General features: G+C 52.4%; 1 protein-coding gene across 1 annotated transcript; it reads right to left on the bottom strand.

Annotated features, from left to right (window-relative positions):
• Positions 1 to 625: 625 nt before the first annotated feature.
• BDKRB2 (bradykinin receptor B2) lies at positions 626 to 5,098 on the bottom strand. The gene is made up of 2 exons (XM_008594849.1): positions 4,986 to 5,098; positions 626 to 1,780 (listed from the first exon to the last, which is right to left on the bottom strand). The coding sequence occupies exons 1-2, from the start codon at positions 5,057 to 5,059 to the stop codon at positions 670 to 672; spliced, it is 1,185 nt and encodes a 394-aa protein (XP_008593071.1). The 5' UTR covers positions 5,060 to 5,098; the 3' UTR covers positions 626 to 669.
• Positions 5,099 to 11,167: the final 6,069 nt, after the last annotated feature.

Below are 11,167 nucleotides of genomic sequence, written 5' to 3'. Positions count from 1 at the left end.
AACTGGTCTGTATGTGGGATCTGAACCCTCGGCGGGAGCGCCGCCACGCTCCCAAGCGGCGGACTGTAGCAGTGCGCCACCGGGCCGGCCCTGGGTTCGTCTTTTGCACAGAGTACCTTGTCTCTTGGTGAAGGGAGCCACAGAATCCTTGTCCCTGGGTTCTTATCAGGGATCCCTCAGAGTTTAACCTTCATTCATCTGAGAAATTGTCCTCCAAGGTTCTAGCTGAGTGGATGAAAGAAGCCCAGGGCAATAATTCAGCACCACTCCCTGTGCACACTCAGCCACTGCACCAAAGCTAGGGTGGCAGTTCCCCTGGAGATCTGAGCTGCCATGCTGGGGCTGGGAGGGACACCATGTGGGAGGGAAGCTCAGTCACTCCTGCCCTGCCCCCAGGACCCCTCCACTCCGGGGAAGGAGCAGCCTGGCCCAGGGGTGGCAGCAAATAAGACCAATAATACTGTTGTGTTTATGGAGCCCTTGGCTGTGCACAAGGTCACCCATCCTTGCAGCCACACTCACTGCAATTGAGCATGGCAGGAATTACTCTCCTGTGTTTTACTCGAGACACTGACTCTGCCCAAGGTCACACACGGGATGTCTTTTGCTCCTTCCTGGGTTCCTGTGAAGAGTAACTGTCCATCAATCCTTGTATGAATGAACAGTAGCTCACTGTCTGCTCCCTCCCCAGTCCGGCAATTTGTGAATCTGGCGTTCGACCGAGATGGAGGTCCGCAGCGTGCTCATGGAGTTCTCCATCTGGATGGGTTCTGGCCCGCAGCCCCCTTTCTGGCACACTCTCCTGTACACCTCCCGAGACTTCTTCCGGAAGCTCTTGCCCACGATCACGTACACCAGCGGGTTGAGGCAGCTGTTGCTATAGGCCGAGAAGGAGCTGATCTGCGTGATCACGTCGATGATGTGCTCATCCCAGCAGCCAGAGAGGACGCCGAGGCGCAGCAGCGTGTCCAGGAAGGTGCTGATCTGGAACGGCAGCCAGCAGACCACGAACAGCAGCAGCACGGCCAGCACCAGCACTGTGGCCTTCCGCTCCGTCTGGATCTCCTTGAACTTCTGCATCTCGTTGTTGCGCAGCACCTGCATGATCTGCACTGTGCAGAAGGTGATGATACTCAGAGGCAGCAGGAAGCCCACGAAGTTCAGGAGGACGTTCGTGAACACCACCCAGGTGTTGGATGGGTAGTTGATGACACAGGCGGTGACGTTGTGGCCCTCGTCTCTGTATTCCTTCATGGTCCGGAACACCAGCATGGGTGAGCTCAGGAGCAACGTGCACCCCCAGATCACCAGGCTGTAGAGTTTGGCCCAGCGCACCCCACGCATCCGGCCCATGGACATGGTTTTCACCAGGGCCAGGTAGCGGTCAATGCTCACCAGCATCAGGAAGCAGATGCTGCTGTACAGATTCATGTAGATCATAGTGTTCACCACGCGGCAGAGGATCTCCCCGAAGAGCCAGTCGAAGTTGTTGGCAATGGTAATGGCCCAAAAGGGCAGCCCGCAGGCCAAGATCAGGTCTGCCGCGGCCAGGTTCCCCAGGTAGATCTCCGCCACCGTGCAGCTGCTCTTGTGCAGGCAGAAGACGCTGAGGACGAAGACATTCTCGAGCGCAGCCAGCACGAACAGGACCCAGAGGAAGGGGGCCTGGATGGCGTTGAGCCAGCCCCACCACTCGGTGTCGGGGCAATTGTTGCTCTGGGAAAGGGTCCCATTAAGAGCAGGCACAAGGACTTGCGAGGTGACATTGAGCATTTTGGCGCTGAAAGAAAGTGGAAAAGAGGCTGTTATACCTCAAGGTTGCAAGAGAAAGGAGAAACGGCAGGTGCAGGAGGACAGGGGGAATAAGATGGGTCACATGTTCAGCAAACAGCTTCCCTGAGGCGAGCAACCAGGACGTGGCGAAGTTGGGTGCAACTCAGGCTGTTCTCTGTGGCCAGTGCTTGGAGACTCCTGTCCTGGTACACCTGACTCCCTGGGGTCTTCAAGTGCCCCCTGAGCTCCTTGGGCCTAAACCGGATCTCACGTTCTTCGCCTCGTGGTTCCACTGGGCTATTTCCTTGGCCATTGTCCATCAAGAGCACTAACAATCACGAGTCTTGGACCCTGCACCTCCTTGGAGCTTCCATGCCAGGAGGATACACAGCGCATTCCTTCCTTATTGCATGGGCTCCTCCCTAGGGCCCCTCCCAAGGGAGCTGGTCATCCTCCAGCCTCTCAAAACCTTGTCACAGATGAATAATTTATTAGAGGAGAAAAATGATATCATGCCAGACAGGGAGATTCCAGTCTGGCTCTGAGACCACAGCCCATCTTCCTGTGCCCTGTCTCACTGGACAGGCTGCCTCTCCTGGCAAAGGGCAGCTTCGTACTTCCACACCCTCCGTTGGCGCAGCCTTGAAGACGATCAGAGGATGCATGATAGAGAGGGAGAGTGGGGGCTTTGGAGCCAGTCCTCTTGGGTTCACATCCTGGCTCCCCTATTTATTAGCTGTGTGACCTCAGGGAAGTTGCTTATCTTCTCTGAACCTTGATGACCTAACCTGTGTAATGGAAATAACAAAACCTACTTCTCAGGATTGTGGTGGGGATCTGAGACAATGTGCAAAAAGCCCCAAGCACTGTGCTTGGTTTAATAAACATTGGTAATTATCTATTTTTGTGAACCTGTTAAAACAACTAACATTAAGTTCCAGAACCACTGTCTGTGGGTTCTTGCTCCTGTATTGGTGACCTTGTCATGAACCCACTGGCTCCTCTCTCACTCTTAGGCAAGACTCACAGGCTAGGGGGCGGGCCACTTTCTATAAGTATTGCTGTGAAGGCTAATTCATCTCTACTTTCAGCAAAGAGGCATGGGGCTTGGACAGATACAGTTTCCAATCCTAGCTGTGTGGCTTGGGCAAATTGCTTGACATCTCTGAGCTCCCATATTACTATCTTGGGAGTAGGGTATTACTCTCTCCCAGACTTGCTTTGCATGGTGGTTGCAAGGTTCAAATGAAAGAGTGAATGTGAAGACATACTGAAAAGCCTAAAGCACAACCCGGAGGGCAGGAGTGATACGGCATTTTCCTAGTGCCCTGTGGTGTGGGTGAGGGAGGGTGGAGATAAAGAGGCTCTCCCTGGGAGGTCCGTTGTTGGGCAGGCTCATGGAGGTGGTGAGCAACAAATTATGGGAAAGATGCTGCTAATTGCTTCTGGGATTTCCCAGGAAAAGCCCTTCTGCTTCCTAGAGCAGCCGGCAGGCATCCTGGAGCCAGACTGGAGACTTGGGATTAACTCATTAATCAACACTTTTACCCTTTACATGTTTCTTGGGCATCTGCTCTGTGCTGAGCTCTGCGCTGGGTGCAGGGACACAGAGGGGGATATTGCCTGTCCACCACCCTGGCCAAGCTCCTGACAACTGTGGCCCAGTGTGGGATGAGGGCCATGGGTGTTGGAGGAGGGGCATGGGACACAGAATTGGGGTGGGGGCAGGTGAATAAGGTAGGAGGTGACTCTGGAGCTGGGTCTTGAAGGATGAGGAGCATTGCAACAGAGGACGAAAAGGAGGTAGGACAGACCAGGTAGGAGAAACAGCTTGAGGGAGCACTGAAGTGGGAAAGCTGCTGGTGTGTTCTGGAAGATGGCATTAAATGCTGAACAGGAGAGGTGGGTTGTGGCTACAGATGAGGTTGAATCAGGGAATAAGGGTGGCCTTTACCAGGTGCCAGGGCAGTGAGACTTTGTCCTGAGGACTGTAAGGAGGGGGTGGCGGGACAGGAAGTATGCTCTGGAAAGACCCCCTTGACATTCCTCTCGTCAGAAGGAGGAGTCTAATTCCTCCTCCCATGGATGTGGGCTGTGCTTAGTGACTTGCCTTTAACCAGCCGTGGTGGTGCGTGACTTCCAGGCTGGGTATAAAATGCCCTGCATCTTCCTCCCTGGCCTCTGGGTTTGCTCGCCCTGGGGGAGGAGCCACTGTATTGTGAGGACAGTCAAACAGCCAGGTGGGGAGGAACCAACTTGCCACCTTGGAAGTGGATCCTCTGGCCCCATTTAAGCCTTCAGTTGATTCTGGTCCCAGGCCTTTGCATCTTCCAGTTGAGGCCCCAGACACCCTGGAATAGAGACAAGCAGTCTCCTCTGTGCCCTGAATTCCTGACCATGGAAACTGGCAGGCTCTTTTCCAGAGTCCTCTGAAGGGAAGACGTCCCCTGGGTAATCCCCTTGGTCCAACCCTTGGCTCCATTTCTGCAGCTACAGAAAATGCATTTTCTCAGTGCCCTGGGCTTGGGGACTCGATGGTCTCTCAGGGGCTAGCTCACTAGATACTGAAGCATATGATGGTACTTCCAAAAGATATGGAAAAATAGAATTAAAAGATGATACAAATCTTTCTGTGAACTTTTTCCAGTGTCCTCCTGTAGCACCAGAAGCCACTTGTTAATTTCTCAGCAAGACGGTTGATAGCCGAGCCCGGGCCCCTCTCCCCTGTGTCTTGCCAACACTACCTGTTGAGGACAGGGACCTCCCTTTCCTCTGCCTCCACTCTGGATCATTTTCCCCCAGTTCTCTCTTTAGAGTGTTCTGGTCTTCCAGCAGAGGTCAGCCATATGTCAGAGACATTCTGTCTGCAAGGCAACCTGGGACATCTCTGTCTGATCTGTTAGGTGGTGACTTCAAGGTTTAACTCTTACCTTCATTTCCAAGTTTGTCCAGGACAGGTCACATATGACAAGAAGATCCCTTCCTCTCCCTTCCACTCCCCTCCCCTCCCCCAGTCCCACTAAACTATCCACTCCCTCTGTTCTCGACAGGACTACGGGGATTTGAACACTTGACTGTCTTGTCTCTGGGCTAAACATTGCCTGTTCCTTCAACTGTTGTCCAGGACATGAGGATCAAGCTTTCTGGGGAGTTCTCCAGGTGGTCTGTTCCTCCACCCCCAAACAGTAGATTGAAGAATCCCTTTGACTCACCTGAAAGAGGCTGTGGTGGGCACAGAGTCTTCATAAACAGACCGGAACATTGGAATCTTCCAGGCAGAGAACATTTGGACTCAGAGTGGGACACAAACGAGGCCCCACCTGGGCTGAACAGAGGAGAAAAGATGGTTAGATGAGGGGAGGGGTTGAGGACCATAAAACACACAGGTTCTCACTAGGATAGGGAAGTGCAGTCTGCTGAGTCCTTCCCTTCTTACTCCGTGTTGGGCACTAGGGACTTGATGAGAACAGGCTCAGCGTCTGTCCTCCGGGAGCTGACAAGCTAATGGAGAAGCCAGACATTACTCAGTCACTAAATAATTGCACGCTGATCTAAGTGTAATCGAACTGAACGAATGGCCCCATGACAGCATGTAATACAGAGTCCTAAGCCAGTCTGAGAGGGCGAGTAGACATTGCTGATGAGAACTGAGGATGAGCAGGGATAAACAGGGAGAAAGGAAGGTGGCGGAGGGGAGGATGCCTGGGCAGAAGGAGCAGGTGCAAAGGCCCTGAGGCAGGAGGCAGCTAGCTTGGTGTGAATGTGTGTTGGGCCCTGACGGCTGCTGGGGAAGATGGGACTGTGGTGGGAGCAGAGTGGCAGCAGGGAGACTGGTTACTGAGTGCTTCCCCTTAGTCCAGGCACGCATGGTGCCTACTGAAGAAGGTGGATTCCAGAGGTGTTTAGAGAGCAAAATGGACATGCCTGGGGCCAGATTGCACATGGCAGGGCTGGGGAAGAGGGTGAGGAAGGCGTCGTTAAGGATGCCCCCAGGGGCTGCCATCTCCTGCAAAAGGGCGAAAAGAGGGAGGCTGATGTGGAGGGCAGATCACATGTTTAGACTGGAAACTGTCCAGTGTGAGGTTCTTTTGAGACTTCCAGGTGGGGACATGGGAGGCTGTTGAGTCCAGTGTGGGTCTGGAGCTCAGGGGAGGGGTCTGACTGGAGGACTGTGGTGGAGGTGGATTAGACACGGGGTCTCGAGGGGCTTCAAGCCTAGTGAGGGAGACGGATACAGATGAGCATTTCCTGTCCCTTGTGGTGGTGACCAGTGCGAGGTGCTCTCCAGTTCTGAGCCCAGGCCTCCCCCTGGTGGGAAGGCGTGAGTCAGCCTTTCTACATTCCTCCTCCTCCTGCACTTCCCTCCCATCCAGGGGGAGGCACCAGCTCCAGGGGCTTGCACCCCCTCTTTCTGTTCCAGACTTTGCACTTTCTCCAAGATTCTGCGTGACCTTGTACTCCTGTCCAGGAAGGGCGTGAAAAGCTGTGGTGCACGCACGTATGTGTGTGAATGTGTGTGTGTGTGAATGTGTGTCTGTGTGTCTGTGTAGCCACAGATCCGCCCTACCCCAGCCCTCAGCCCCTCCTCAACTAACTTTGTCTGTACATCAGGCATGTGGGTTTATAGAAGCCCTGCTTTACTGAATCAGTTGTGGGAGGTAGAGATCAGGCAGTGGACAGTTCAGGGAACTCAAATACATTAAAAAAGAAAAGAGGGGGAGGGAGAGGGGGGTTGGTGAGAAATTGTTAAAGGGCCACAAAAATGATTACACTGTGTAATGTTGACTATACTAATTATCCTGATTTGAGCATCACATATTGCACACGGGTATTGATATTCAACGCTGTACCCCATAGATATGTACAATCAATTATGTTTCAATAATAATAATAGAAAAAAGAAAAGCCAAGAGTTTCAGTATGGTAGGGGGGAAAAAAGAAAAAAGAAAAGAGGCTAAGGGAAGTGGAAGATGTCCAGTTAACACCCGGCAAAGGTTTACAGGAAGCCCTGAGTGGAGCTGAGGTCAGGACTGGGAACTTGCAGGAGATGCATGAGCAGTGAAACCTTCTGACCCTTCACGGAGGGGTTTGGGGGAGGGCAGGACGAGGGAGCACCCGCCTTTCTGAGGGGCCCCCATGGTTCCTGGAAAGAAAATTCAACTGAGGGTCAGAGGTCATGTGTTAGAATCATCCACTAAAAAAATATATTTTAAAAGTTACTGAACATTCATCACGTGGGGAGGAGCAAAGACGAGCCTCCCCTGCCCCATGGGCACTCTCTCTGGCTGACTGTCCAGCCAGGAGGACCTCAGCCTACCCACGGGGCCTCCCATTTCCATGGATACAATGACAGCTGCATGACAGCGTGGGTCCTCCCAGCTCGGTCACCCTGGGGAGACGTCCAGCGTTTCCTCGCCGACCTCCCTTATAGGTCCGTTATGGGTCTACCTGTTTGGGTGTCCCCAGTTCTGGCCCCATCAGCCCATCTGGATCCTAACTGCAAATGTCTATAAACACTGCTCTCATTTGCAAAACAAAGCCCAGGGCTTTTTTCTCTCAGCTTTCTCAGGAGCAGGCAGTCTAAGGACCTGGGAGAATTTGAGAGTCTGCAGCCATCTTCTTCAGAGGCATGCCCTGGTTAGGGTCCCTGTAGGAGGGAGCTGGCCTGCCCCCTCCAGGTCACCAGCTGGCTCCTCCTCCCCAGCCCCACTTGGGAGCACCTTTGTGGGGACCACACCTCGGTCTCTTTGCCACCTGGCTCCCTTTGGGTTTGGCCAGTGGGGGCACCAGCAGGAGACTGGGGGAGGGAGGAAAGGGAGGATGGGGTGTTGGCTCCCCAGCTCCTGCCCTTGAGGCCTCCAGAAGCCAGCTGGGCCTGGACCAGAGTTCACAGCTTCTATCAGGGGAGGGAGACTAAGGCCTTTGCTGTCCTAGCCCTGAGACACCCCGAGGTGCTGCATGCTCCTTGCAGTGCCCCTCTCATGCTGTCCATGCCGCTGTCAATAGACTCTCTATTAAAATGCTCTCCATATTACTCAGTTTGAATGTGCCCGCTCTTTCCTACTGGAACCCCTGGGATTATAGAATCAGATGACAGGGGACTCTAGAGAAATGTGGGGAGGGGCCATGGGGCAGTGCCACACTGGCAGATGGCAGTGCCCAGGAGCAGACCCCTCTCTGCATGATCTTGAGCGAGTCCCTCTATTTCCCTGGGCCTCGGTTTCCTCATCTACAGCCAGGAGGGTGGACACATGCTGACTCTGGTCCTCATGGCTGGAGGTAGGGTAGGGACAGGAGATGACTCTGTGGCTGGGCTTTCCACCTCGTTTTAAAAGGATGCTTTAGACAAAGCATTCAACACTCTGATTCACTCGTACTCTGTCTCCCTCAATATTCTGTCCAAGAACACTTACCATAAAATATTTCCCTTCATTTAATCATCTAAACACTGAATCTGGGCACTGTCAGGAGTACATTCTACTTTAGTCTCAGAAGGAGCCTGTTTTGGTTTCTCAAGAATCTGTACCTCGGTGCCTTCGAGACTGTGGCCTCCCCGAAACACACAGCCTCACTGTCTCGAGGGCCAAGTCTTGCCTTGCATGGATCCCCTGACCTTGTAGCCAGTGACGGAGTTCTGGGCATGCTACCCCAAAATATGGCACGTTGCCACTTTGAATATTTTAAGCTAAAGGAATTTGAGAAAGAGCAGATGCTGGAAGGACTCTTTGACCTTCCCCTGGAGCAGGTCACAGACTCGTGTGAGAAGTCCCTCCCTGTCCCCGGAGGCAAGGAGCATCCTCATCTCTGAAATCACAGGGAGGCCGAGAGGAATCCTGATGAGCAGGCCTTGCTGCTTCCCCAGTTCTCTACCCTTAGCCCGCACCTCCCTCGTCCCCTCTTGTTTCTCCGCGACTCTCTACCCTTCACCAAACCCAGCACAAAAACACTCGGGTCTAACCGCTCCTTTGGGCCTTCATTTTCTTGTGAAGGCTCCCATGTCACATAAAACTTAAATTGAATACATTTTTATGCTTTTCTCTCCTTTACCTGTCTTTAGTTACTGAGGCCATGACCAAGTGCTCAGAAGGGAAGGAGGAAAAGATATTTTTTCCTCCCCTATGCCAACTTGTGTCCTGAATTTTGTGGCTGCATGTTGGAGTCAGGAAGCATTTCCCAAAGTGAGGGATGTAGACCGGATGGTAAATAACAGCCAACCATTTCGTCACTCCTCCTGATTAGGCCGAGGAGAAAGTCTCAGCGTGGTGCTGCTGTGTCTTCAACACCTTTTTAGTATTTGAAATCTCTCCTTTCAAAAAAGAGCACAGGCTCAGAGCCTTGCTGGTCCCCCAGAATCTAGCCAGACCTCGGCAGCGTCGCTCATCTTCCAAAGCATTTCTCTTTTAGTTACCTTTTTATGAACAAAGACTCTCATTTTCCGCTCAAGTTGATGATGTGAAGTTATAGTTCAAAAGTAAGTCAATATTTAAAAAACTGCCATAGAGGGGACATAGATATGGCAGAAACTGTGAATGTGAATGGCCCAATGTGGGAAAGACAGCCCGAAAGCCTCCAGCTGGAAACTGGCATTACCAACAGGGAGGCACAGCCTGGCGTTAGGGGACAGGCTCTGGAACCAGATCTTGAATGGGGTCCTCCTCCAGGGGCTCCTTATGCCACCTCGTTGTGCCTCATTTTCCTCAGCTGTGTAATGGGGGTCAGTATGAAAATAGCCCCTGCCCACAGGGCTGCTGTGAAAACAGATGAGACAGTGTGTACCCAATGCATGAAGCACGCTGTCCCTGTGCTCGAGAACGTAAGCTGCTCCTCCAGCACCACCCAAGGGAGCCACACAGGGGCCGTGGGGCATCCTGTCCAGCCTGCCTGCTCTCCTGCTCACAGATCAGTTAAGGTTTTCAGACCCTGGTTACACAGCTGGACAGAGAGACAGGTTCTGCGGGGACACCACCAGCCTGTCGATCTGGGGGAACCCTTGAGACTGCGACGTTCTACCTTCGGCCCGAGGGTGACTGCTCCCCCTTTGCCTTTGCATCTGCTCTGAGTGGTAGCTGTGCGCACATGTGCGTGTGCATAAGGGTGAGCTGTGCGTGTGTGCACGCACGTGTCCCATTGTATTCTGCCTCCTCGGAGGGGAGCGCCGGCCTCCTCATCTTCCCCCTGCACCGCGCCTGCGACTGCGTTGTGCGTGTCCCAATCTCTTGAACAACATTTACTCCATAGACAAATAAAATCCCTCAGACCACCCAGCCAGTTGGAGTCAAAGCCAGAGCTGGAAAGAACTGAAATCTCCTGAGTCCTTTTCCCTGACACCTCTCCAGAATAAATGCTTTCCTCTCAAATCTGATTTACATGGTTACTGAGTCAAGATGCTGTTTACAGATAGTGGCAAAGGTAAATTCAGGCGCAGCATGCATGGGACATGTTGGGGGGGGTCAGCCTCATAAACCATATCAGCCTCAGCAGCAGGAGATGTGTCACCCTGAGCACAGAGTTTCCAGGAGCCTTTTTCTCCTGTTCCCTGCAAAGAAGGCCAAAGCCATCTGTGGGGGAAGGATGGTGTTCTGGGAAGTCAACCTCCATTCTCAGAACTCCTAAAGACAGCTGCATCAGAAACTTTGATTCAATCCTAGACATATGCATGTGGGTCCTTCCAGCCTTTGGACACTTTATGAGCCTGGAATGTTCTGGAAATATTTACGGGGATGGGGGGGGCGGTCTGGGGAGTTGAGAAGCAGAGCCCCTCACCTGCTGTGCTTTCTGCAGGGAAGCATGGGGCTGGCTTGCCTGAGCGTGCTCACCCTCAGACACCGGGGGCTTATTTATTCTTCATCTTCTTGCTTGTGATGGTTAGGTTATTCTGCTCAGCATGTTTTGTTTTTTATCTCCCCCATTGGGTTTTGCAGCAATTTCATCTGCCATTCTAACACCACATCTGACATCCTAACACCACTCCTCCCCCTTAAAAACAATCTTCTTTTTTATTTTTAAAAAAGATACTATAACCACAGTAAAGAGCATTTTAAAATAATATGAAAATCCCCCAGAGTTCTGTCCCACAGTGCAGCCCTGTTCATATCCCACATTCAATCATCCTTTTGTCTCCTGTGATTTTACGTGGAACATCATAGCAAGGAAATTTTTTCATGTTGTTCGTGGTTGTCATAATGACACCTTTAAAAAACGCATTGTATTTGTTTATTGTCATTTATCAAGCCACTCCTTTATTCCAATCTCTTCTTATTTGACGTATTTTCGTAGTGCCTCAGCCACACTGATGCGCTCCCTCCTCCCCAAGGACGCTGCCTACGTTCCCTCCTCTTGGCCTTTGCTCCGGCTGCCCCCTCTGCCGAACACTCTTCCCTTCCGCTCCATGGCT

This window comes from Galeopterus variegatus, unplaced genomic scaffold, assembly GCF_000696425.1.
Source record: "Galeopterus variegatus unplaced genomic scaffold, G_variegatus-3.0.2 Scaffold11695, whole genome shotgun sequence".
Classification (NCBI taxonomy): domain Eukaryota; kingdom Metazoa; phylum Chordata; class Mammalia; order Dermoptera; family Cynocephalidae; genus Galeopterus; species Galeopterus variegatus.
This window is presented reverse-complemented; position numbering and strand designations above follow the sequence as displayed.